At 42.4% G+C, this 26,142-nt stretch overlaps 1 protein-coding gene across 1 annotated transcript in view; it reads left to right on the forward strand.

Annotated features, from left to right (window-relative positions):
* ACACA (acetyl-CoA carboxylase alpha) overlaps positions 1-26,142 on the forward strand; it is a 993,014-nt gene that overhangs the window by 611,849 nt on the left and 355,023 nt on the right. Inside the window, exon 39 of the mRNA XM_040424192.1 lies at positions 9,193-9,348. Coding sequence (XP_040280126.1) covers positions 9,193-9,348 — 156 coding nt within the window. The remainder of the gene's footprint in view (positions 1-9,192; positions 9,349-26,142) is intronic.

Raw genomic sequence — 26,142 nt, forward strand, 5'->3', positions numbered from 1 at the left:
AGCAAAAACAGCTACATACTGTATACGAGCTGCCATCTGCCTAGGTGGCTCATTAATGTTCCAAAAAGTCAGTTCAGGAGACTAAAGCGTAATTGCACTCAGGACCAACAATTTGACGTAGAAGCAGAGGCTTTAAAACAACAGTTTATAGATAAACAGTACCCAGTCCACCATTTGGAGAAATCATTGGAGGAAGTGAAATTAATGAAAAGGGATGACTTTTTTTGTCCCCAGGCAAAAACAAGAGAATGATGAGACATTGAGAATGATCCTGCCATTCCATGCACAGTATAAGAACATGGAGAGGATCATTGGAAACCATTGGCATCATCTGCTTGGGGACAAAATAGTGGGCCCAATGCTTACGAATACACCCCAGATCACTTATACTAGGGCGTTTAATTTGGGCCTAAAGGTAGCCCCTTCAATAAAGAACAAAAGCCAAGGCAGACAAAACAAACATAATTGGCTATCCTTTAATGGCTTCCATAGGTGTGGACGGTGCTCTAATTGTAGAATTACTACATTTCCTAGGAAAACATTAAAAGCTACCTCAACGCAAAACTCATTTACCTTAGATATTAAAGAGGGTCTGACATGTGATTCAACTAACGTGATATATCTGATAGAATGCCCATGCCGTAAACCATATATAGGGCGCACTAAACGGACATTAAAGAAGAGGATATCTGAACACGTTACCAATATAAAAAAGGGATATGAATTGCATTCCCTATCCAGGCACTATAGGGACCACCATAATAGTGACCCATCTACCCTTAAATATATGGCATTAGAAAGAGTGGAATATCCATGGAGAGGAGGGAACCATATCCTCCGAATGTCGAGAATCGAATCAAAGAGGATTTTCGAATTTGATTCTCTAACACCAAAGGGTTTGAATGCAGATATGGAACTCTTTGGGTTCCTATAAAAGGGACGTTGGTCTATCTCGAATAGGACATCTGTGTCAGGCTGTTTCCCAGCACCCAGATCTCCCCTTTTTGGTAGGCCCGCGTCCCCATACACATTATGTCTACTTCTATCGAATATACTACATTATACGGGGACAAACATACAAACCATACTTGAAAACAACACCAGAAGTCTCCAACCCCACTTTTATTCCAATTTTTATTTCATTTTATTTTTTTTTTAGCAAAAACGCATTGAAAACGCAATGAAACCGCATGTGCGTTTTCTTGATTTTTCTACAATATAATGCGTTCTCTATAATATAATGTGTTTTTTACAATGTAACATGTAATTTTTTGATATTTGTATATCTATTTTTATAATATAAAGTGTTTTTCTGATTCAATGAATTTTATATTTAATATACTCATGTCCTTATGGCTATTTATATGTAGTTCCATTTCTATTTATAAATTGTTGCACTTGGAGGAATTGGCAAAAAGATGAAGAAATCGCATATGCGGTATTCATAAATCTCTGCAAACTAAAACAGAGAAAAAATTCTGATGCCCCTTTTTTTAAAAATGTATCGGAAATATGTGGCTTTCTGCATCTTATATAAGCTACTAAGAAAACAAAAATAATGAAAAAATAAAGAAATCGCATATGCGCTCTCTACAAGTATACATAATATATAGATGGCACTGAACCTTTGAAAAAAATCGGTATAAAACCAAAATCCACATCCATGTTTTTCGAATCCCTCACTGTCCCAACATGCAATGCACCAATCAATTACGATATATAAAGGACATTCAGTCTTCACTGTCTATACCACTGAGGAAGGGGCTCTTTTACCCCGAAACGCGTATGGTAAATGACAGTGAGGGACGACTAAAGAAAAACATCTTATCCACATTTGGAGGCTAAAGAAATTTGAAATAACCCCGCCTGGAATTGAAAGTCACCTGACCGCCCAGCAAACCACGTGGGACGCCACAACAGGTCCTGGAAGGTCAAAGCGGAAAGACCGCTACAACGAAAAGCCAGGAGTGTGGGGAACTTTATATAGAGATCCGGCTCACAGGTCCTTGCAGCTCACAACAAGAGCATTGCACCAGAGGATTTTGGCGCACAAGCGGCCTAACATCAGGAGCGTTAAAGTACTCAGTTTATAGTATAAAATTGACTGTGAGATAAAGTGTGGAACTACCATTGATTTTTATATCAAATTGCTTGACATTAGTCACTGTACAAGTTGTGGATAACCATTATATTTGTCTTTGGACTATTGCTTTATCCATATCTGTCCCCGGATTACATTTGTCTTTGGACTACAACTGTTGGGAAAATATATTAACAGTCACGGCTATAAGGGCCCTCAGGCACTCAGTGCGATTGAATTTTAGTTATTTCCAAGTGAATTTTTATTACCTCAAGAGTTTTTATATATGCGCCATTTTAATGTATTGATTTGTATTGTTTTATGCAACATGTTGTCATTATTTTGAATGAATATATATAAGTATATAAACTTTCTGACACTATCCAACTTGTCTGTATGATTGCCTAATATTGAGTGACGCCCAATTTTACTTAAATTTTTTCTTACCTTATCAGCCATAGGGAGTGCTGTGGGCAGTGCACCTTTTCCATTAGTGGAGCAGTGAGAGAGCCACCATCTTCTGAATCTAGAAGGATATTTGACTTCGGCAGTCTGATACCAGGGGGGTTAAATGCCGAATTAGAAATTTTCGGGTTCCTGTAATGGGGTGGATGCCTTCGGGTCACAAGGGATCCTAGTCAGGCTGTTTACCAGCACTATGACCACCCCTGGCCTGGGGGCCTCCATCCCTATTTCATCTGCCGCATTCCATTTATCCCAGATGAAAATTAGATGTCACCATATGATAACACTTGTCTTCACTCTGAGGGATACACGCACACTGGCCCAAGCTCCCTTTGACACGACACTCTATGGAATCATAATGTATGACAAGATGGATTGGGAATGATACACATTAAAATAAAACAGTTCCCAAGACACCCACTGAGAACACGTACTTTGCACAGCACTATGAGCATGCAACAGTGGGAAACAAACCAAAAAATTGGTCATTGAATTTTTTCAACGAAGTACACACTTGATCTGTCTATATATTAGAGTATATTCCCCTATAGACTCATATTATGAACATCACTGTGCATTGTAAACATCATTTAATATACCTTCTGGTATCATTATATGACTATATTAATATTCAGTGAATATATGAGAAACAGAAGGGCTTTATAAATCAAGGTCTATGTATATCAACACCTATACTACTACCTGCATTGTATACACTGACGTAGGATTTTGTAATAAGAAACACAGCTCTGATCCTACAAAAAATTTTATAGAAACATATTCCCCTTTTGAGAAATTTTCCCTATTGTTTTTATACCTTTTTTTTAATATCTGTTTTATATCTTTTTTTTTTATATCTTATTATATCTTTTTATATATCTAACATTTATTCACATTGAACAACAGTGCAATGAGTTTGGTCCATAATAATCTATAGAGTATTCTCTAGAGGAGCCAGAGATACCTATAAGTAAAAAAAACGCACCAGTGCCGATAAAACGCAATAAAACCGCAACTCAATGAGAATCCCATCTTACAGCATAAAATCCATTCCAGATTTACTATAGAGCCCTCCAGGAAGACATATATATATATATATATAAGAGCCAGTTTGTCAGACAGATCAAATATAGCCACTGAGGAAGAAGACAGCAGAGTTTTCAAAACGCGTCTGGCGTATCAGATATATTTGATCTGACACCATCATAACCGGCAATTAGATATTCAACATCGCTCTCCCAGCTGATGTTAAAGAAAACGCTTTCAAGTAAAAGGTCCAGAAATTACGGCAGTGATCGGCACGCTACAGGAAGTAGCAGGAAGCTAGTCCAGCTCCGTCCACCAGTCATAACAGACTGCATCTGCCATACAGATCATGTATTCTTGCTAAGTGAGGTACTATCGAAGCCTTCTATTTGAGATTACAAAAGATAAAAGTCAGAAGTAAGCTTACCCTATACTCACTCCACGTGGGAAACCACGAACAGGACATTCTCTACACACATGAGTACTGGAATAACTTTCTGCAACCGCATTTTGTATCACTGAACTTTGCGATCATATTTTGAACTCAGATTGCAACAATATATATGAATATTAATCAGCAACTATAAGTTATACTCTCCAGAGAAACTACTTTGAAAGTGTATTAATATTGTGGAGACATTTCCTGCAACTGGCAGTGCGTACACATCGTCACTCCGATTATTTTTCCTGATCATTTTTTCTGATCTATTCCTCCATCAGCACGTTCACACTTTAGAGACAACATAATCTCTACATTCTGTTGCATCTTTTGTATTTATTTACACCTTTGACACACCTTTTTTATATGCATTGGTTTGCATCCTTTCTTTTCCATTTGCACTGATTTGATTATATCAATTATATCACCGATATAGGTCACATTTTGAACTGGGTATCAATTTTTCCAGGCAATACTGATATAAAGAAATCTGTTCACGACATCACATCTATGATCTACTTGGATCCTTCTGTATAATATCTGAGATATATGGTATTTGAATGAACTCTGCTTTGACCTCGGGACTTGTATCTCAGTGTTTTTTCTACAAGCTTACCAGCTGATACCCATATTCCTTATCCTTGGAATATTTTACTGAATAACCACAGTGCTGCTATCATCTGGCTATATATCTTTTCAATATATTTTTTTGAACATTTATCTATTATTTATAAATTTTTATACATATATATATATATATATATTTTTTTTTTATTTATACTCTATACGCTACCTATTTAATAATAAATTTTAGTGAGCTACTACATATTGAGTCTATGTGATTCCACCTATAAGAATGCCCATTCACTTTAACTCAATTGCGATAGATTTATGTCAGGAAGAGAAGGAAGAGTATCTCTCTCCCCTGGATCCCCTAGATGTGGTGTTGTCTACCTCTGTAGTAGATACGCAACTGGTCTGACACATATCGGTAACTAAATATTAGGCTGTTCGCGCATCACTGCCGGGCCCGGGCATGCGCACTGTTCTGCCCACTGTGGTTAGAGGCACAGAGATATGCAGTGCGCATGCGCCAATTTCACGCCAGTAACTGGTGCATGCGCACTCTATATCCCTGTCTCTCTGCCCACAGTGGGCAGAACACTGCACATGCCCGGGCCCGGCAGTGATGCGCGAACAGCCTATAGGAAAATATGATGTCACAGAGCCACAGGGCTGGCTTGAGCTTACTGAGGGGCGGAGTTAGGCGCGAGTGAGGCGGGGGAACTTGTGCACTTTCAGAAAACTCTCCGCCCCTGGGCACTTGCGATGGCTCATTAGCATATGATAAAAATGACTTTGTACTCTGCTTAATTGATTGCATTTGCTGAAAATCTGCCTCAGACTTGCAAAGCATTTCCACCATGCTTCACTGTTGCCTGCAGACTCTCCAGTTTTTTAGCAAGCAAACTACCTTAGTTTACAGCCAAATATTTGACATTTTGGACTCATCAGTCCAGAGCACCTGCCGCCATTTTTCTGCAGCCCAATTCTTCTTTTTTCCGGCATTGTTGAATCGCTTGGCCTTCTTTGCACGTTGAAAGTATGGCTTTTTTTGACTGCAGTTCTTCCACGAAGACCACTTCTGGTCAGACTTCTCCAAGCAGTAGATGGGTATACGTGGGACCCACTGGTTTCTGACAGTTCTAATGGCACTGCTGGATATCTTCCGCTTTCAAAGAGAAGTCATCTTGATGTACTGTTTTGATGTCAGAGTGGCCAAACCATATACAGTCCTGATTAAAAGTTTAAGACCACTTGAAAAATGGCAAAAAATCATATTTAGCATGGCTGGATCTTAACAAGGTTCCAAGTACAGCTTCAACATGCAACAAGAAGAAATGAGAGTGAGACAAAACATTTTTTGAGCATTTAATTTAGTGATAACGAATAAACTGAAACAGGTTGTTTTTCAGCTGATCAAAAGTTTAGGACCACATGCCTTTAAAAGGCCAAATCTGTGCAAAGATGTGGATTCACTGTCATTTTCTGTCAGGTGGTCACACGTTGTAATGGCAAAGGCAAAAAAATTCTCCCATTTTTGAACGTGGTCGGGTTGTTGAACTACATAAGCAGGGTTTTTCACAGCGCGCCATCGCTGCTGAGGTGGGACGCAGTAAGACAGTTATTTGGAATTTCTTCCGTAATCTCGCGATGCTCAGTTCTTTCCCTGAGGCTGATACCAGCACAGGGAAAGAACACTATACCGGCACTGCGCATGCGCGAGCTCGCGCATCGCGAGATTATGGCAATCTATAGTTGATGAAAGGAGGGGATTCGGAGGACATAGGCGGTGCTGGGCTCCTTCACAGGCGGGCGTGGCTGGGCACGGCTGGGCTCCAGGAAGGTTCGTACAGCCCCTTGGACACATTCAAGACTAATTTACATATCTATAAAATCCTTTTTTAAAGAAATTAAAAGCACACAGCCCTATAGGACAGATATAATGCGGACATGCTAGCGGCGATCTAGCCGTGCATGTCCACAGCAATATAGCCCAAAACCTGGTGACAGAATCCCTTTAAGCTTATTGGCAGTGCGAAAACTGTAGGACTTTAATTTATTTTTTAAATACAGATGGTGACCGGCAAAAATAAATATAACATCATCAACATTTCTTTAACCCCTTAATGACCACCAATATGCGTTTTTATGATGGTCACTAAGGGGCTTTAGGCTGATATGCCGCCTTTTTATAGTGGCTTAGTCTAAGCGCTGCACAGGTCTTCAGTTCAGCGGGGAGTGGGGATTTGGCTCTCCCATGAAGAAGCATTGATGTGGGCGTTTAACCTCTTACATGCCAAAGGCAATAGCGCCTGTGGCATGTAAAGGGTTACAGATGTCAGTGCAGCAGGCTGCGCCTATCTGCATTTTGCTGCTGGTTTGTAGGAGCACAGCGTCAAAGCGCGAGTATGAATATGAAAATTAAATTACCGGACCTGGCATCACTTACAATAAACCCCCCTTACTCTAAGTTGGGAGGTCTTTTTGAGCTGAGAGATTACTTTAAAATAAAAACTAGATTCAAACAATAGCTAATTTTCTGATAACACATTCACTTTAAAGGGAACCTGTCATCAACTTTATGCTGACTTCACTAAGTGCAGCATAAATTAGTGACAGAAATGCTGATTTCAGCGGTGTGTCACTCATGAGCTAAAAATAAGTGGTTGCCGAGAACCAGCATCATAATCATTGCAGCACAGGCCTTGAAAAGAGTCAAATCTACCTGAGAAGAGTCATGGTTATTCACAATCTCCTGCTCTTCCCGCCCATCTGCTGATGATTGGCAGTTCTCTCCTAGAGAAAAAGGGAAAAAACTAGGTAGAAGATTGTCAGTCATCTGCAGGTGGGCAAGGAGAGCAAGATTTCACGAATAACCATGACTCTTCTCAGGTGGCCGTGACTCTTTTCCAGGCCTAGTCTGCAATGATTGTGATGTTGGTTCTCGGCAACCACTTATTTTAAACTTATAAATGACAAACCGCTGGGCAGCATAAAGTTGATGACAGGTTCCCTTTAACTGAGAATTCATATATCACACCACTTTTGGTCAGTATCTGAAATTTTAGATACAGGTGCATAAGATGGCTTTACAGTATAAGGCAAAGACTGTAAGAACAATTTCTCCAAAGACTTTTTGTCTTTTAAAGAGGTTGTTCGGTTTCAGGAAGAGTCTGGGCAACAATCGTGGCTTTCCAGCAATAATGAATAGACCATTACTTACCTAGCAGATCCTGCACCTGCAGGCATTTTTTACTCAGCCAGGTCAATTGTCTAGTTGGAAATACCAGAGTGGTCGCACTGGATCTGCATGGGAAACTGAAGATCTATTCTTTATTGCAGGTATGCAATGAATTTCGCCTGGTTTCCTACTGAATTCAGACAACCCCCTTTTTACCTATTAACTGGTGACACTGGGGAGAGCCTGAAGGAAAATCCTTTTAACACTGAAAGTTAAACGTGACACTTTATAGAGTAGGTTGCAGAGAAAGGAAATGGTATAAAATATTGTTCCACCAAAATTATTGTTCCACTTGGTATGTTAAACACCATGTCTGATCTGCAGGCAGCAGTTGTAAGAGCAGAAGATGCTGAACAGATTGATATATGGTTTTGTGGGAAAAGATTCAATGTAGTTGTGTTTTATTAAAGGGGTTGCCTTTATCAGGTAGAGAAAGTTAATACAAGGCACATACTAATGTATTATTATCCATATTGCTTCCTTTTCTGGCTAGATCATACATTTCTCGTTTCCATGGTTAAGACCACCCTTCAATCCAGCATCGTTGCACGTGCTTGCACACTATAGGAAAAAGCAGAGAGGCCAGTGCTTTTCTTTTTTTCTATAGTGTACAAGCACGGCCGCCAGTGCTGGATTGCACGGTGGTTGTAACCATGGAAATGAGAAGTTTAAAATGTGATTTAGCCAGCAAAGGAAGCAGTATGGATAATAACAATATATTAGTAAATTCCTTGTATTAACTTTCTCTACATTATAATTGCCACTTGCTGAAGTGAGACAACCCCTTTAAATTAAGTCCTTGCTTTTTCTATTTCAGGGAGTCTAGTGGGTGATCCCATCAGTTATTGACAACATTTCCTATATGACTCTACATAGAGTCATATAGGAAAGCTGCTCTATAGACTTTGTCTGTAGCCTTTATCTCTTCACTCCTGACAGCTCATAAACACTAAATTAATGAGGATCTTCAAGATTGTAAACCCCTTTTGATATTGCCAGGCAGTGTGCAGGGATTTAAAAAAGTCTCCCTTCTTCTTTTCTTCCAGTCCCTGTTGGAGCAGAAGTGTGCACATAACAGCCCCTGCCACTAAGGTCATTGATTGGCTGGCAGCAGTGACGTGCATGTAGATGGCATTCCTGCACTCTCAGGAATGTTCCTCTTTTTTTTAACTGACACTTTTTACAATAATATTTGTAGGAGTTGCAAACTTAGTGTTAAGTGTTAAAAATGCTTTTACAAAATTAGCATGTGTTTTTGCCCATTGTTTCTAAACTTATTGTGGCTCATTTTCTGATAGGTTCATACGTAGTTCTTCTTATGTAAGATGTTGTCATTTGATGAATATGCCATTAACATTATCTTCCATTTTTTTCTAGATAATGTTCCAGGCCTATGGAGATAAGCAGGGACCGCTTCACGGGATGCTTATCAACACGCCTTATGTAACAAAAGATCTGTTACAATCAAAAAGATTCCAAGCACAGTCCTTAGGAACAACCTATGTGTATGATATCCCTGAAATGTTTCGTCAAGTAAGGATTTTTATTACTTGAAATGTTCTTAATCATAATCAGTAAGACTTTCATATTTACCAGACATGCAGACACAGCTTAGATTTAAAGGGAAAACATCATTGACATTATGCTGACCTCACTGAGGGCAACATAAAGTAGTGACAGGCATGCTAATTTCAGGGGTGGGCCATTCATGAACTTAAAGTACAGTAAGTGTTTGCCGTAAAGCAGCATCATAATTATTTCAGTCCAGGCCTGGTAAAGAATCACTCCTGGCTAAAAAAAAATCATGGTTATTCATGAGCTCTTCCCACCCACCAGCTGACGACTGGCATTTCTTTCTTAGGGAAAAACTAAGTCAAATACTGTCAATCACCAGTAGGTGGGCAGGGAAAGCAGGAGCTAATGAATAACCATCACTGTTTTCAGGCAGCTGTGACTCTTTTTCCAGGGCTGGACTGTAATAATTATCATGCAGGTTTGTAACAACCACTTGCCATTAGCTCATGAATGACACACTGCTGAAATCAGCCTGTCTGGCAGTACTTTATCCTACCATCAGTGAGGGCAACATAAAATTGATGACAGGTTCCCTTTGTGGGGATTCAAATGTGGCAAAACGCTCAATTGAGCTTAGCATCCCAATTCCTATCAGTGATATCCAGGGGCGGACTGGGAACTTTAAGTGTCCCTGGAAAAAATACTAAAAGTGGCCCCGTTTTGTAGTTGGGTCCAAATTGATGGATGGCAGGGCCAGCAATACCATATTGTGGCACATTATACCACCCCAACAGAGCCAAATACCACAGTCAATGACAAAATACTGCCAGCAGCACAAAATACATCCCCAAAAACTTACATTGGCCAGCCATGAGAAGGTCCTTAAGGCTAAAATTTATTGTCACTAAGGGGTTAAAAATGCAATAGTGTACCCTGAGTTGTGTGCCAACAAGATTTACTGCAGACATGCATTAAAAATCTACAATAAAAAAAGTTACCTTTTTGGGAGGGTTTTTTCCAATTTTAAAATTACTATTAAAAGGTCAAACTCATTTTTCTTAAGTTTTTTCAGTGTCATTACTTTCAAGACAAAATAATAATTAAAAGATAAGCGAGCTAAAGAGGTAACTACAAGGAGCAAATGCGGTCCAAGTAGAGAAAAAGAGCATGAGTATAATGGCGATTGGCCAACCATCCATTGTGTACAGGGGTGTTCTGACTTTTACACAAATGCTGATGTCGAAGGGAAGAAGGGTTGGTCTTGTTGCATTTTAACATGCCCGATCTGTTTCCTAAACGAGATAAGGTGCTGCCAGAACTGGCAGAAGCTTATTTCCTCCTTCTTAATAATAACACATGCATGCTCAGCCAAGCCGAATGTGCTTGTATGTAGAGGGTTGGAAGGAATAGCCATCTGCCAAATGTGCATTTCACAGACGATAAGTGTCTGATTGGCGGGTGGGCCGACCCCTGGAGCTCCTTCCAAATGAGGGAATGAGATTACCTTGCTTGAATAGAGTACAGTCACGTGTGAGAGCTGCTGCCCCATTCAACTTTATGGCAACGCTAGAGACAGCAGAGTACTGGTATTCGGATATCTCCGGCAGTCCCATAGAGTTAAATGGAGAGGCAGCATGCACAGGTTACCGCCTGCCCGATAAAAAGGGTCTACTCAACCTACCCGCTCTGAACTCTGTCTTGACTGCGTACAGCGTCAGGATGTAGTGCACGTAGGCATGCACTATGACCTGTCGTTGTGCGACACCATGAAAAAATTTGCCATTACACAGCTCCATAGATGTAAACATAAAAAAGTTATAGGGGTCAGAATAAGGAGAAAACATTAATTTGGAGGAAAAACATATTATGGAGAAAAAGTTTATTTTGTTTATTTTTTTTCCCATTGTCCTATGACAGCACCAGGAGAGAGGGTTTGCTTTCCAGGACCGGAAACCCACTGGTATAAAAAAAAAAAAAAGGAGGAGCCTCTCCATCTCTCAGTGGTTTCCTGTCCTAGGCAGTGCAGGCATAGGATAAGGTAGAGAGTAGTTTCTCTGTGTGGCTTAAAGCTGTCTGGGCCAGGTAGTGTGCCGGGTGAGTTCCCAGCTCCACACATCCGAAGACTCCCCTGTGCAAGTTGTCTGTGGGCTCTGACGGTGAGGCATTGGGACGTGAAGCAATCAGGCATTGAAAAGCGGTGGGGGAGTGCGCATGTGAGTGCCTCACTGGGCGTATTAGGTTACACTGCTTTTCTTGCTCCTATTGCAAGATCGTGTGGCATAGGAGTCAGGAACACAATACTATGCAAATATTGCGTGATTACAAGCAGGAAGCACATGAAGCACGGATCTTTTCATAATTTAAAGCCCAGCTATGCAGCCTGAGGATCCTTGTCGGGAGGGACCAGATCCAAGGTGTACAGAGCCTTTGAACAGCATGGAGAGTGCTGGAGAGGTGACAAAGGAACTGTCAACCTTTCCACCTGTGGAGGGTATGTACAGTGGATATATGCATTTTCTCTATGGATGGTAGCTTATTGCAGCATATTGTTTTTTTAGGATAAACCAAGAAAGGCATCCTCAAAAACAAGACACAAGGAGTAGAGATGTCCCGAACTATTCGCCGGCGAATAGTTCCCGGCGAACATCGCTTGTTCGCGTTCGCCGCGGCGGGCGAACATATGCGATGTTCGGTCCGCCCCCTATTCGTCATCATTGTGTAAACTTTGATCCTGTACCTCACAGTCAGCAGACACATTCCAGCCAATCAGCAGCATACCCTCCCTCCCAGACCCTCCCAGCTCCTGGACAGCATCCATTTTGGATTCATTCGGAAGCTGCAGTGTCACAAATTTGACTAAGTTGTAATCGCGATGCGATTAATACAGGTTATATTAATCACATTGCGATTACAACTTAGATTTGAGTTCCTAATAGTTGTATTGCTAGAATATAACGAAGATTGAGAATATAGTGCTATATTCGTCAATTCTAGCAATACAACCATTAATAACTCAGATCTAAGTTGTAATCGCAATGCGATTAATATAACCTGTATTAATCGCATTGCGATTACAACTTAGATCTGAGTTCCTAATGGTTGTATTGCTAGAATTGACGAATATAGCACTATATTCTCAATCTTCATTATATTCTAGCAATACAACCATTAGGAACTCAGATCTAAGTTGTAATCGCAATGCGATTAATACATATAATATATATTAATACATATAATGTCATATTAATCGCATTGCAAATTTAACTTACCACACTCTGCGTCTACTACATAATTTTCCATGGGAGTTTTGCCATGGATCCCCCTCCATTAGTATTCACTTCGCTGGGCGGTATTTCTCAGTCCCCGACATTCGGAGATCATGCGCATGCGCCCGGCACCCTCGCTCGCCGGGATCACATTGCGCCAAGTGAATACTAATGAGATGGGCGTGTCTAAGGACCCGGCAGTTGGGACGCGGCTGGGCACAAATGCGCCACAAAGAACGCCCCTTGGGCAGAAAGGAGAGGTGATTATAAAGATTATTTTTAACGTTTTATAATGTGCACAGGGATAATACTTATATGAATTGGGAACTTATTATAAGACCTAGGGGGGCATATAAAGAGCTAACTATGCTCAGAAGGCCTGTCAGTGTCCCTTTAAAATCCATTCCAGTTATTTCTCAAGCATCAGATTTTTTTGTGGATGCATCTGCAGATGCAGTTAGATTATCCACCCACATATCCTCACTAGCTAATTCATCCAGTAGGGCCTTATGGCTAAAGAATTGGTCAGGGAATGTGGCATCAAAGAATCGTCTTTGTAATGTTCCGTGTGAGGGCATGTATTTATTTGGATCTTCTCTTGATAATATCTTCGAGAAGGCAGGAGATAGGAAGAAAGATTTTCTGGGAAAGAAATAAGCCCAAATAAAAAGGATAGCAGATGGAAGTTTACCACTTCTAGAGCAATGGGGTTTCTTGTTCAAAAATCAGAACCCAGCCAAAAAAGATAACCCTTAATGACACCAGGTTAGCAAACTTCCTCCCCACCTGGGCCAAGATCTCCAACAGCACCTGGATTCTAAAATCTCTAGAAGAAGGGTTCCAGCTGGAAGTCCTCTCTTCCAAACAGACTTTTAGTAACAGAAGTAGGCCAGGCGGCGCAAGGGGCGTTGGAGAAAGAAGTAGCGTTACTTACCCAGAAAGGTTCACTTATTCCCTGTCCAGCATCAGAAGAAGTAATAGGTTTTTATTCAAATCTTTTCCTGGTAAAAAAAAAATAAATAAATAAATACAAGAAACAAAAAAACAAGCAGAGAATACAGGACCATCATAAACTTGAAAAGTCCTTGGTGTACAGGAAATTCAAGATGGAAATAATCAAGTCCGTGGTGGATCTTCTGTGCAAAGACTGTTTTATGCTGGACATAAAAGATGCTTACTATCATCTCCCAGTATATCCAGCACACCAGAAATTCCTAAATGCCCAATATATGAAGGGAAAATTGAAGCATTTTCGGTTCCAGGTGCTACTTCAGCTAGGAGGGTAGGAGAAATCCAGGCATTGTCCAGTTTCTGTACACTGTGTAGTTCCTGGTGCCAGCGAGCTACAGCACAGCTCCCGTTTACAAATGGGAGCTGAGCTGCAGTACTCTTGCACTGCAGCTACACAGTGGCCGGAGCCTTTTGTGAACTATCTCTATGCACTGTATTGTTTCTGGCATTGGCAGCTGCTCAAAACAGCTGCTTTTCGGGTGCTGGGTTTTAAACACCAACCAATCTGATATACACTGCTCAAAAAAATAGGGAACACAAAAATAACACATCCTAGATCTGAATTAATTAAATATTCTTCTGAAATACTTTGTTCTTTACATAGTTGAATGTGCTGACAACAAAATCACACAAAAATAAAAAAAAATGGAAATCTAATTTTTCAACCCATGGAGGTCTGGATTTGGAGTCCCACTCAAAATTAAAGTGGAAAAACACACTACAGGCTGATCCAACTTTGATGTAATGTTCTTAAAACAAGTCAAAATGAGGCTCAGTAGTGTGTGTGGCCTCCACGTGCCTGTATGACCTCGCTTTAACGCCTGTGCATGCTCCTGATGAGGTGGCGGACGGTCTCCTGAGGGATCTCCTCCCAGACCTGGACTAAAGCATCTGCCAACTCTTGGACAGTCTGTGGTGCAACGTGACGTTGGTGGATAGAGCGAGACATGATGTCCCAGATGTGCTCAATTGGATTTAGGTCTGGGGAACGGGCGGGCCAGTCCATAGCATCAATGCCTTCGTCTTGCAGGAACTGCTGACACACTCCAGCCACATGAGGTCTAGCATATGGTCTCACAAGGGGTCTGAGCATCTCATCTCGGTACCTAATGGCAGTCAGGCTACCTCTGGCGAGCACATGGAGGGCTGTGCGGCCCTCCAAAGAAATGCCACCCCACACCATTACTGAGCCAATGCCAAACCAGTCATGCTGGAGGATGTTGCAGGCAGCAGAACGTTCTCCATGGCGTCTCCAGACTCTGTCACGTCTGTCACATGTCCTCAGTGTGAACCTGCTTTCATCTGTGAGCACAGGGCGCCAGTGGCGAATTTGCCAATCTTGGTGTTCTCTGGCAAATGCCAAACGTCCTGCACGGTGTTGGGCTGTAAGCACAACCCCCACCTGTGGATGTCGGGCCCTCATATCACCCTCATGGAGTCTGTTTCTGACCATTTGAGCAGACACATGCACATTTGTGGCCTGCTGGAGGTCATTTTGCAGGGCTCTGGCAGTGCTCCTCCTGTTCCTCCTTGCACAAAGGCAGAGGTAGCTGTCCTGCTACTGGGTTGTTGCCCTCCTACAGCCTCCTCCACGTCTCCTGATGTACTGGCCTGTCTCCTGGTAGCGCCTCCATGCTCTGGACACTACGCTGACAGACACAGCAAACCTTCTTGCCACAGCTCGCATTGATGTGCCATCCTGGATAAGCTGCACTACCTGAGCCACTTGTGTGGGTTGTAGACTCCGTCTCATGCTACCACTAGAGTGAAAGCACCGCCAGCATTCAAAAGTGACCAAAACATCAGCCAGGAAGCATAGGAACTGAGAAGTGGTCTGTAGTCACCACCTGCAGAACCACTCCTTTATTGGGGGTGTCTTGCTAATTGCCTATAATTTCCACCTGTTGTCTATCCCATTTGCACAACAGCATGTGAAATTGATTGTCACTCAGTGTCGCTTCCTAAGTGGACAGTTTGATTTCACAGAAGTGTGATTGACTTGGAGTTACATTGTGTTGTTTAAGTGTTCCCTTTATTTTTTTGAGCAGTGTAGTTTTATTTTTGTATGTATAATATATGCAAACACATGGCATAAAAATTGTATACATTGTGACAGTTGTGAAATATATAGTACTTTCTTATATAAAAACATATGGCATTAAAAAAGTGTTCAAACACACAATTTTGGAAAAAAGCATTACAAAAAATGCCTCTTTATGCACTATATTTGGGCCGAACAAAATGCATTATTGCTGCGTGGCATGGAAGCGATCAGCCTGTGCCACTGCTGAAGTGTTATGGAAGCCCAGGTTGCTTTGATAGGGGCCTTCAGCTCATCTGCATTGTTGGTTCTGGTTAGTGATGATCGAGCACCAAAGTGCTCGGGTGCTTTGGCCGAACACATCCGGATGTGTCAATGGGAGAACCCGAGCATTAAACCAGGCCCCCCCTGCTCTGAAGAGGGGAGGGTGCCTGGTTCATAGGAAAAGGTCAGAAATTGATTGAAACACCACCGAAATGGTTCGGGAACAGCATGGCGAGGATGTCTCGATGCATCTTGGACTTCCATGTCGCTACTGGGAACCATGTTGTCCAAGTAGTAAGCCACTTTTACAGACTGACAATAATACGCATAAAGCCGAAAACAAAATCAATTTTAGAGGATAAATTGTTAAGGAACATTCTTTCCTGTATATTTGCTTGTAAATAAAGTGCAAGTGCTGCCAAAAATTATAAGGAAGATGTACTCTGATATAACATGTATATCACATAATGGAGGGCCTCATTCACATTGTGGTACAATAGTTCAGGTAATGGGACTCCTACACTCATAAAGACTATGCACTAAGTGAAAGGGCTGCCAAAAATTACAAGGAACCGGCACTCCAAAACACCCTTTGTTACACATAAAGGAGGGCATCATACACACCCTTGAAAAATTATGATTGATGGCCTGCTGGGTGACCCTCAAAAACATTTGAAGCAAGAGCCTGCAGATCTGACCATCTAAAACATAAGGGATGAGGGCCTGCTGCTGCATTGGTGACTCTAGATAACCTCTGGGCGACTGCACGTCCCCGTGACAGCGACGATCCATTCGGATGTCTGCCCTATCAACTTTCGATGTTCTTTTCTGCACCTACAATGGTGATCACGGATAATGGGCAATCAGGGTTCGATGCTTGAGAAAGGGATACCAAATCCAAGGGAGGTCAGTGGCTGAAATCTGATTGGCTGTTGTTGCCTTGGTCATTTTTTTTTTCCTAATTGTGAATCACCCAGAGAGGCTGGGTCAAGTTATTAAAGCACAAACATCCAAGGAAGGCAGCAGGCGCATGGCAATGACCCACTCCCGACTTTGGCAGGTAGTGATGATAAATAACAATACAGCACTCCTAAGCGGCCCTGTTATTGGAATGAGTACACTTTCCGTTAACGAGGATCTATGGGAGGGCAAGTCTGGTGTGAGCAGCCAACTTGCTCCCGGCCTGCACAACGTTCAACCAGTGTACCATCATGATGAGGATTGTGTTGACCAGACTCTTAGCTACTGAGACTGGTCTTGTAGGTGAGGGTCTGCTGCCGCTTTGTTGACTCTAGATAACTTCTAGGCGATCGCACGTCCCCGTGACGGCGACAATCCATTTGGATGTCTGCCCTATCAACTTTGGAGCAATTTTTCAACAAGGACCTTCTGGTATAGCACCATTTTGCTTGTCCTCTCCACCAGATGAATGAGAGATGAGAAGTTCTCTTTGTAGCGGGGGTCAAGAGGGGTGAACAACCAGTAATCCGTGTTGTCTAAAATGCGTATAACGCGAGTGTCGTGGGAAAGGCAGCCTAACATGAAGTCAGCCATTTGTGCCATAGTACCAACAGGCAAGACTTCGCTGTTCTCAGAAGGTGAGCTGACCCTGTAACAGATTGTAGGTGAGGCCCTGCTGGTGAGCTGACCCTGTAAAACATTATATGTGATGGCCTGCAGTTGAGCTGACCCTGTAAAACATTATTATATGTGAGGGCCTGCAGTTGAGCTGACCCTGTAAAACATTATATGCAAGGGCCTGCACTTGTGCTGACCCTATAAAACATTATATGTGAGGGCATGCAGTTGAGCTGACCCGGTAAAAAATTATATGTGAGGGCCTTATATGTGACGAATAAGCATGTTGATATGATGGAAGAGGAGGAGGAGGATGAGAAAAGGAAGATTAACCATATACCCTTTTTTGTGGTGGAAGGGGTGCATGGGAATACAGTGTATTCAGTACATTAAACAACACATTTAAAGTGCCTTTGTTTATCCGCTTTCCTCTGGTGGAGTCGAGAAGTCTGGGGCAATCAAGGCCTTGTTCATTTTTATAAGTTTTTTAGTTGACATGCGGATACACTTATCTGTTATAATGCCACCAGGAGGACTAAATACCCGCTCAGACAAAACGCTGGCGGCAGGGCAGGCCAGCACCTCCAAGGCATAGAGCGCCAGTTCTTGCCACGTGTCCAGCTTGGACACCCAGTAGTTGTAAGTATCACTGAGGACGCTGACACGGTCTGCTACATACTCCTTCACCATCTTCCAAAACGTTTCTCTCCTCATGACACTAGGCCGCGCATCATGGTGAGGGTGCTGGCGGGGTGTCATAAAAACTGTCCCAGGCCTTGAAGAGTGTTGCCCTGCCTCTGTTGGAACTGCTGTGTGTTCCTCTAGTCTCCTCTCTGGTTGACCAAGGAAGTACAGACTCTGCCGCCAGCGTTGTCAGATGGAAATCTTTTGGAGCAATTTTTCTACAAGGACCTTCTCATATTGCACCGTTTTGCTCGTCCTCTCCACCTGAGGAATGAGAGATGAGAAGTTCTTTTTGTAGCGGGGGTCAAGAAGGGGGAAAACCCAGTAATCAGTGTTGTCTAAAATGCGTATAACATGCGGGTCGCCGGAAAGGCAGCCTAACATGAAGTCAGCCATGTGTTCCAGAGTACCAACAGACAAGATTACTCTGTCCTCATCAGGAGGATGACTCTCAAATTCTTCATCCTCTTCCTCCTCTTTTGCCCACCCACGCTGAACAGATGGAATAAAACTTCTATGGGTACTACCCTTTGTAGCGGAGGCAACAGTCTCCTGCTGCTCGTCCTCCTCTTCATTGTCCAATTCGCGCTGAGAAGATGAACAGAGGGTGGTCTGGCTATCACCCTGTGTAATGTCTTCTTCCCCCATTTCACCTTTTCCACATACAAAGCGTCGTTCTTATTTGTGAGCAGCGAGCGTTTGAGTAGACACAGAAGTGGGATGGTTATGCTGATAATAGTGTTATTGCCGCTCACCATATTTGTTGATTCCTCAAAGTTTCTTAAAACCTCGCAGAGGTCAGACATCCATGCAAACTCCTTGCTTCTGCTTAGCGGAAGCTGACTGGAAAGGAGACTACCATATTGCAGCTGGTATTCCACTACTGCCCTCTGCTGCTCACAAAGCCTGGCCAACATGTGGAACGTGGAGTTCCAGCGCATGCTCATGTCGCACAACAGCCGGTGAGCTGGCAATTTTAAACGCTGCTGCAGCGTTGACAGACCGGCTGAAGCTGTCGATAACTTCCGGTAATGTGCATACACGCAGTGCACCTTCACCAATAGCTCAGGCAAATTGGGGTAGGTTTTGAGAAACCGCTGGACCACTAAGTTTAAGACGTGAGCTACGCATGTGATGTGTGTGAGCTTGCCGAGCTCCAAAGCCGCCACCAAGTTACTGCCATGATCACACACAACCATGCCTGGTTGTAGTTTGAGTGGCGAGAGCCACAGCTCTGTCTGGTCTCTTATCCCCTGCAACAGCTCTGTGGCAGTGTGCTGTTTGTTCCTTAAGCATATCAGCTTCAGCACGGCCTGTTGACGCTTCCCCACTGCACTGCTACACTGCTTCCAGCTAACTGCTGATGGCTAACTGGTGCTGCACGCGGAAGTGGAGGAGGAGGCAAAGGAAGAGAAGTGGGGGTTGGAGCAACTAACGTTGATGCTGGCGGAAACCCTGATGGAATTAGGGCCCGCAATCCTGGGCTTCGGTAGCACCTGTGCCATCCCAGGGTACGACTCGCTCCCGGCCTCCACAATGTTCACCCAGTTTGCCGTCAGGGAAATGTAGCGTCCCTGGCCAAATGCACTTGTCTATGTGTTCGTGGTTAAGTGGACCTTCCCAGTAACTACGTTGGTCAGGGCACGTGTGATGTTTCGGGACACATATCGGTGTAAGTCGGGCACGGCACACCTCGAAAAATAGTGGCGGATGGGGACAGAGTTTCGCTGGACGGCTGCCGACATCAGGCTGCGGAAGGACTCTGTGTCCACAAGCCGAAATGGCAACATTTCCAGGGCCAGTAATTTTGAAAGGTGCGCATTTAGTGCTATGGCCTGTGGGTGGGTGGCTGGGTATTTGCGCTTGCGTTCAAATGACTGGGGTAATGATAATGGCGCTGTGCTGGGACAGGAAAGTAGATGTGTTTGCTGATGGTGCTTGCAAAGGTGCACATCTCGCCTGCGCCTTCGACAGGTGGTTGGCCAACACGTACCATAGGGGAAGAGGAGGCAGTGGTGTGACTCGCAGACACAGATTGTGGTTGGCCAGCACGTACCATAGGGGAAGAGGAGGCAGTGGTGTGACTCGCAGACACAGATTGTGGACCCAGGCGTTCATCCCACTTATTACGGTGCTCGGATGTCATGTGGCGGATCATGCTGGGGGTGGTGAGGTTGCTGTTGTTCACACCCCGGCTCATTTTGGTGTGGCACAGGTTGCAAACTACTATTCTTTTGTCGTCCGCACTTTTCTCAAAAAAGCGCCGTACTGCGGAACACCTACCCCTTGGCAAGGGAGGTTTAAGCAAGGGGGTGCTCCGTGGAACAGTTGTGGGCCTGTTTGGTGTGGCCCGCCTTTTCCCTTTTGCCATCCGACTGCCTCTTTCAGCCTGTTGCAGTGCTGCAGATCCTTCTCCCTCTGTACTGCTGTCCTCACTCGGCTTTCCAGATTGGGTCAGTGACCTCATCGTCCACCACATCCTCTTCCACTTCCTCACTCTGATCATCCTCTTGATTTGTTGACCTAACCACAACCTCAGTGATTGACAACTGTATCTCATCCTCTTCATCAACCTCTTGAGACCGTAATTGCGGTTGACTCATTGGCAACTGTGTCTTATCATCATCCACCTCATTAAACACTAATTGCCTTTCCCCATCGTCATGTTCTTGTGACTGTGAATGCTCAAGAGGTTGGGAATCAGGGCACAAGATCTCATGTCCCTCTTCAAGCGTGCTTGGCGACAGGGCCAAATAAGGTAATGGCGATGAAAAGAGCTCCTCGAAATTTCCGAATGTGGGATCACTTGTTTGCCCAGACTCTCTCCATGGTGGGAGGAAGGAGGATCAGGGAGAGGATTCTGTTTACCAGACTCTTGGCTACTGAGACTGGACTTGGTTGAAGACAGGGTGGTGCTTAACCGACTAGAAGCATTATCTGCTGCAATCCAACCGACCACCTGGTCGCACTGGTCTGACTTCAAGAGTTTTGTGCTGTGACGCCCTGCAAACTGAGACATGAAGCTAGGTATCGTGGATGATTGTTTTTCTTCACGCTTCACGATTGTGTTTCAACACACCAAGGGCCATGGCCTCTGCGTTAACCATCAGCATCACGGCCACTTCCCTGTCCCTTACTGCCCGCCTTGCGCATATTAAGTGTTATATGCGCACTTGACACACAAGATGTGGCACGGATGTCACAGTTCACAGCAAGTATAGTACATGAAAAAAGTACGTAAAAGTATAGAAAAAAGAAAATAGATTTAAGTTATATTTCTCCAATCTCTGGCCCTGACACATAGAAGGTATTGGACAAATGTATCTAGTCACTGCTGACACCCTTTATATAAAAAGTACTAAAACTGATGGAAAAAATATAGTAATTTTCAGTTATTTCTCCAATCTCCTGCCCTGACACACAGAAGGTATAATACAGATGTCACGACTCATTTAGTCACTTCAGACACCCTCTATAGAAAAATTATTGAAAATGATGGAAAAAAATATTAATTTTCCGTTATATTTCTCCAATCTCTGGGCCTGACACACAGAAGGTATAATACAGATGTCTCAACTCGCTAGTCACTGCAGACATCCTCTATAGAAAAATTATTGAAAATGATGGAAAGAATATATAAATTTTCACTTATATTTCTCTAATTTCTGGCCCTGACACACAGAAGATATTGGACAGATGTCTCTAGTCACTGCAGACACCCTCTATAGAATTATTGTAAATGCTGTAAAAAAAAATTACTGTAGCTATAAAATACTGCCAGCCTGCCACCACCCACAATAGTCCTTAAAATGACTTTTGGGTCTTTGAAACGTTTTTCTACTGAATTGATTGCGATTAGACTCCCTACACTCTCTGTCCCTTCCGAAGCGCAGCTCTCCCTGACTACAAATGAGCCGAACGTGTTCTGGCCAGCCAATCACTTTAATGCCAGTACCCAACATGGCTACTGGCATTACAGTGAGGGAAGTACTTACCTGCACATTTATTGGCTGTACAGGAGCCGCAAAACGTGCGGGCCGGAGACTCGAGCATAGCGATGCTCGAGCCGAACAGTAGTTCGGCCGAGCATGCTCACTCAACACTAGTTCTGGTGTCTCTCATCTTCCTCTTGACAATACCCCATAGATTCACTATGAGGTTTAGGTCAGGTGAGTTTGGTGGCCAAACAAGCACATTAATACCGTGGTTATTAAACAAGGTATTGGTACTTGGCAGTGTGGGTAGGTGCAAAGTCCTGATGGAAAATGAAATCAGCATCTCCATAAAGCTTGTCGGCAGATGGAAGCATGCAGTGCTTTAAAATTTCCTAGTAGACAGCTGTGCTGACTTTGGACTTCATAAAAAACAGTGGACCAACACAAGCAGATGACATGGCTCCCCATACCATCACTGACTGTGTAAAAACTTCACACTGGACTTCAAGCAACTTGGATTATGTGCCTTCCCACTCTTCCTCCAGACTCTAGGACCTTGATTTCCAAAAGAGATGCAAAATTGACTTTCATCTGATAACTGGACTTTGGACCACTGAGCAACTGTCCAGTCCCTTTTCTCTTTAGCCCAAGAAAGACACGTCTGACGTTGTCTTTGGGTCATGAGTGGCTTGACACAAAGAAAACAATAGTTGAGCCTATGTCCTGGATACGTCTGTGTGTGGTGGCTCTTGAAACACCGAAAATTAAATAAAACAAAACAACATTATGGACTTTTTATATAAAGTAGTTCTTGTGTATTACTGCATATAATAGTCCAAGATCGTGATGAGATTCCTTTAAAGGCCTGCGATTAGAGTTGCAGTGGGTTATTAGCTGTATACAACAGAAATCACCTACTGCACGTGGCATGAACACAGCTATTGTGCCCTCACTATCTACTGGAACATATGTTGTATACACATGTCATGGTGCTCCTACCTGAATATCCTTGGATCCCAGAAGTGATGTAGTCCGAAGAAAGTGCAAAAGGGATGAGTAACTTGGATGATGAAGGAATAATTGAGTCCAGACTTGTAGTAACATTGAACACCGCTTTCCTTGAATAAACTTGCATCAGGAAACAATCTTTCAAATTTATCTTGGTCATCAGCGGGTATTGGCTAAACTTTGGCAGGCAAACACTTCTGCAATAATCTCAGCTCTGCTATATCTGTAGTTGTAGTAAATAGGAACTTTCCTCTTCTGCTAGAACTTAGTTTAGCTGTAGTCTGTCTCTTACTTTATCTTTATCTGCAATCCTAGGAACTTCTTGTCCTGGCTTTGAGTACCTCAAGCTCTAGCTTCAGCTTGGATGAAGGCAATGTAAGCCCAGGAGGGGACAAGCAACCATGTAGTACTTCACAGGCAGGGCCTGTGGGCCTAGCAGAGCAAACAGTGCTTTGCTAGCCAACACACAACCTTTCCCCTGGAGGGGGTAGGCTAGACTCACGAACACTAACTTTCTCCTCCCTCTTTAAAGAGGGCTGGAAGGAACGAAGGTTCCTCTCCAGAAAAACTATCCCTGCGCAGATTGTTTGCCACCTGCTGGTGAACCAGGCACATTACACTTGAACATTACCTCTGCATAGGAATAAATATACACAGTGAGAACGACATGATACAAATGTATTAGATGACACACACTCAGCTCATAGAAGGTAACAACAAGGTGCAAAAGAGTGGTAATGGCACTCTGGGTCATTACACGTACAGTCAGTGCTCTAAAATCAAGTTGTTTAAAGTTTTGGATCTATAAGTTTAGGGAGGACTTGTAACCTCTCCTCCATGTCTGTTTTTGTAACTAGTTGCATCCTCTTGTACTAAGTATTCTGGAGCATCTGTTGTGACTTTTTGTTGTGCCATTCCTTTATTATTCCTGATAGAAATTATGAATGGATTACAAGTAGTTTGCAATTAAGGTGCAAATCGGTGTGAATAGTTGGGGGGGTGACCAAGTGTGATAGTTGGGGGTGTTAATGACAACATTGATTAGATATTATCAGGCTATACAGGACACAACCCCAACTGGTAGCTTCCATCTGGACCATCATTGCAAACTGATAGTACTTCATTCATAACTTCTAACAGGAATAATAAAGGAATGGCACAACATAGTCATAGAATAGATGTTCCAGAATTATTACAGAGGGAATGCAAATAGCTGCTAAAACAAATATGGCAGCTTTCACATATGCGCTTTAGCATTCTTGTTTTGAGATCTGGCCGAGGATCTCAAAACCAGGCCAAAACGGTTCAGTTTTGTCCACATGCATTCTGACTGGGAAGAGATCTGTTCACTATGCATCAGGATGCTTTCCGTTCCAGCAGCATTCCATTTTGTGACTAGACACAAAACCGATGCAAGGTGCAGTTTTGTGTCCAGTCAACAAAACGGAACAAACTGGATCCATCACAAAAAACAATGTAAGTCAATAGTGACAGATCTGATTTTTTTAGGATCCGTTACCTTTTGACTTTCATTGTATTTAGTGACGGATCATGTTTGTTCCGTTTTGATTTCACATAACTGCATCCTAATGAATCGGATGGATACTGATGTGTAAAATCAAAACGGATCTGTTTTGGTCAGGTTTTGAGATTCTCTGCCGGATGTTAAAACCTGAAACCCAAATGCAGATGTGAAACTAGCTTATGTTAGGAGAGGTTACAGGTTCACTTTAAAGTTTAAATCAATATGGTTAAACTAAATATAGTCTACCTTCATGGATCACTGTTACTATTCAGTCCTAATTAGGGGTGAGCGAATTGCACTTCGGATCCAAGATCCAAACTCGATTTGTTCCCCAGCTTCGTTTAAATGCTTTATGTAGACCGGTCTCCGTACGGCATTAAAATGTATGCGCTGCGCGGAGGCAAAAGTCTCACAAGACTCCGGTAAGGAACTTTGTGCTTCGATTGTACAACTTTAAAAACAGCAATGCAAAGTCTGTTTTGGATTGATAAAAAAATTTAAAAGTGTAAAAATAAAAAGTGAACTTTTTTTTAAATAAAATTGAAATAAATAAAATGAAAACATAAAATAAACTACACATAATTAGTATTGCTGCGTCCATAACAACTTGATCAATAAAAGGATCATTACTAATCCCGTCTGGTGAACGCCGTAAAAAAATCTTAATAAAAATTATGACTAAATTGCAATTTTTGTCATCTCACCTCCAAAAATAATTTAATAAAATGTGATAAAAAAAAATTGGTGAAAAAAAAGCTACATTGGTGAAAATTTTGTGGATGTTAGTATATGGCAATGCAAAATATAATTTTTGTTAATACAGAAGTGGTTTTATACTGAAAAAGTAGTAAAACATAAAAAAATCTATATGAATTTGGTATCACCATAACCATATCAACCCACAGAATAAAATGATCAAATCATATACAGTTGCAAGAAAAAGTATGTGAACCCTTTGGAATGATATGGATTTCTGCACAAATTGGTCATAAAATGTGATCTGATCTTCATCTAAGTCACAACAATAGACAATCACAGTCTGCTTAAACTAATAACACACAAAGAATTAAATGTTACCATGTTTTTATTGAACACACCATGTAAACATTCACAGTGCAACTGTATACCGCGTTAAGATCCCTATAAAAATCCGCCTAGAAATAAACAGAATTGCAATTTTTGCTACCTCACCTCCCAAAAATAGTACAAAAAAAAGACATATCAAAAAGATATGTACACTCAAATGATACCAATAAACTGCAGCCAGTCCCACAAAAAACAAGCCCTCACACAGCTTAACAAAAAAAATGACAATGTTATGGCCTCTAAAAACAATTAAATCAAATTCCATGTTAGAAAATAAACTGATGCCTCTTTTCTCCTTCTGAATGTTGCTGTGTCCCCAAACAGAAGTTTGACCACATATGGGGTTTTACCATATTCCGGAAAATGCATAGCAAATTGTGGTTTGTTTTTTTCCTGTTTACCTCTTTTGGTGCT

This window comes from Bufo bufo, chromosome 3, assembly GCF_905171765.1.
Source record: "Bufo bufo chromosome 3, aBufBuf1.1, whole genome shotgun sequence".
NCBI classification, from domain to species: Eukaryota; Metazoa; Chordata; class Amphibia; order Anura; family Bufonidae; genus Bufo; species Bufo bufo.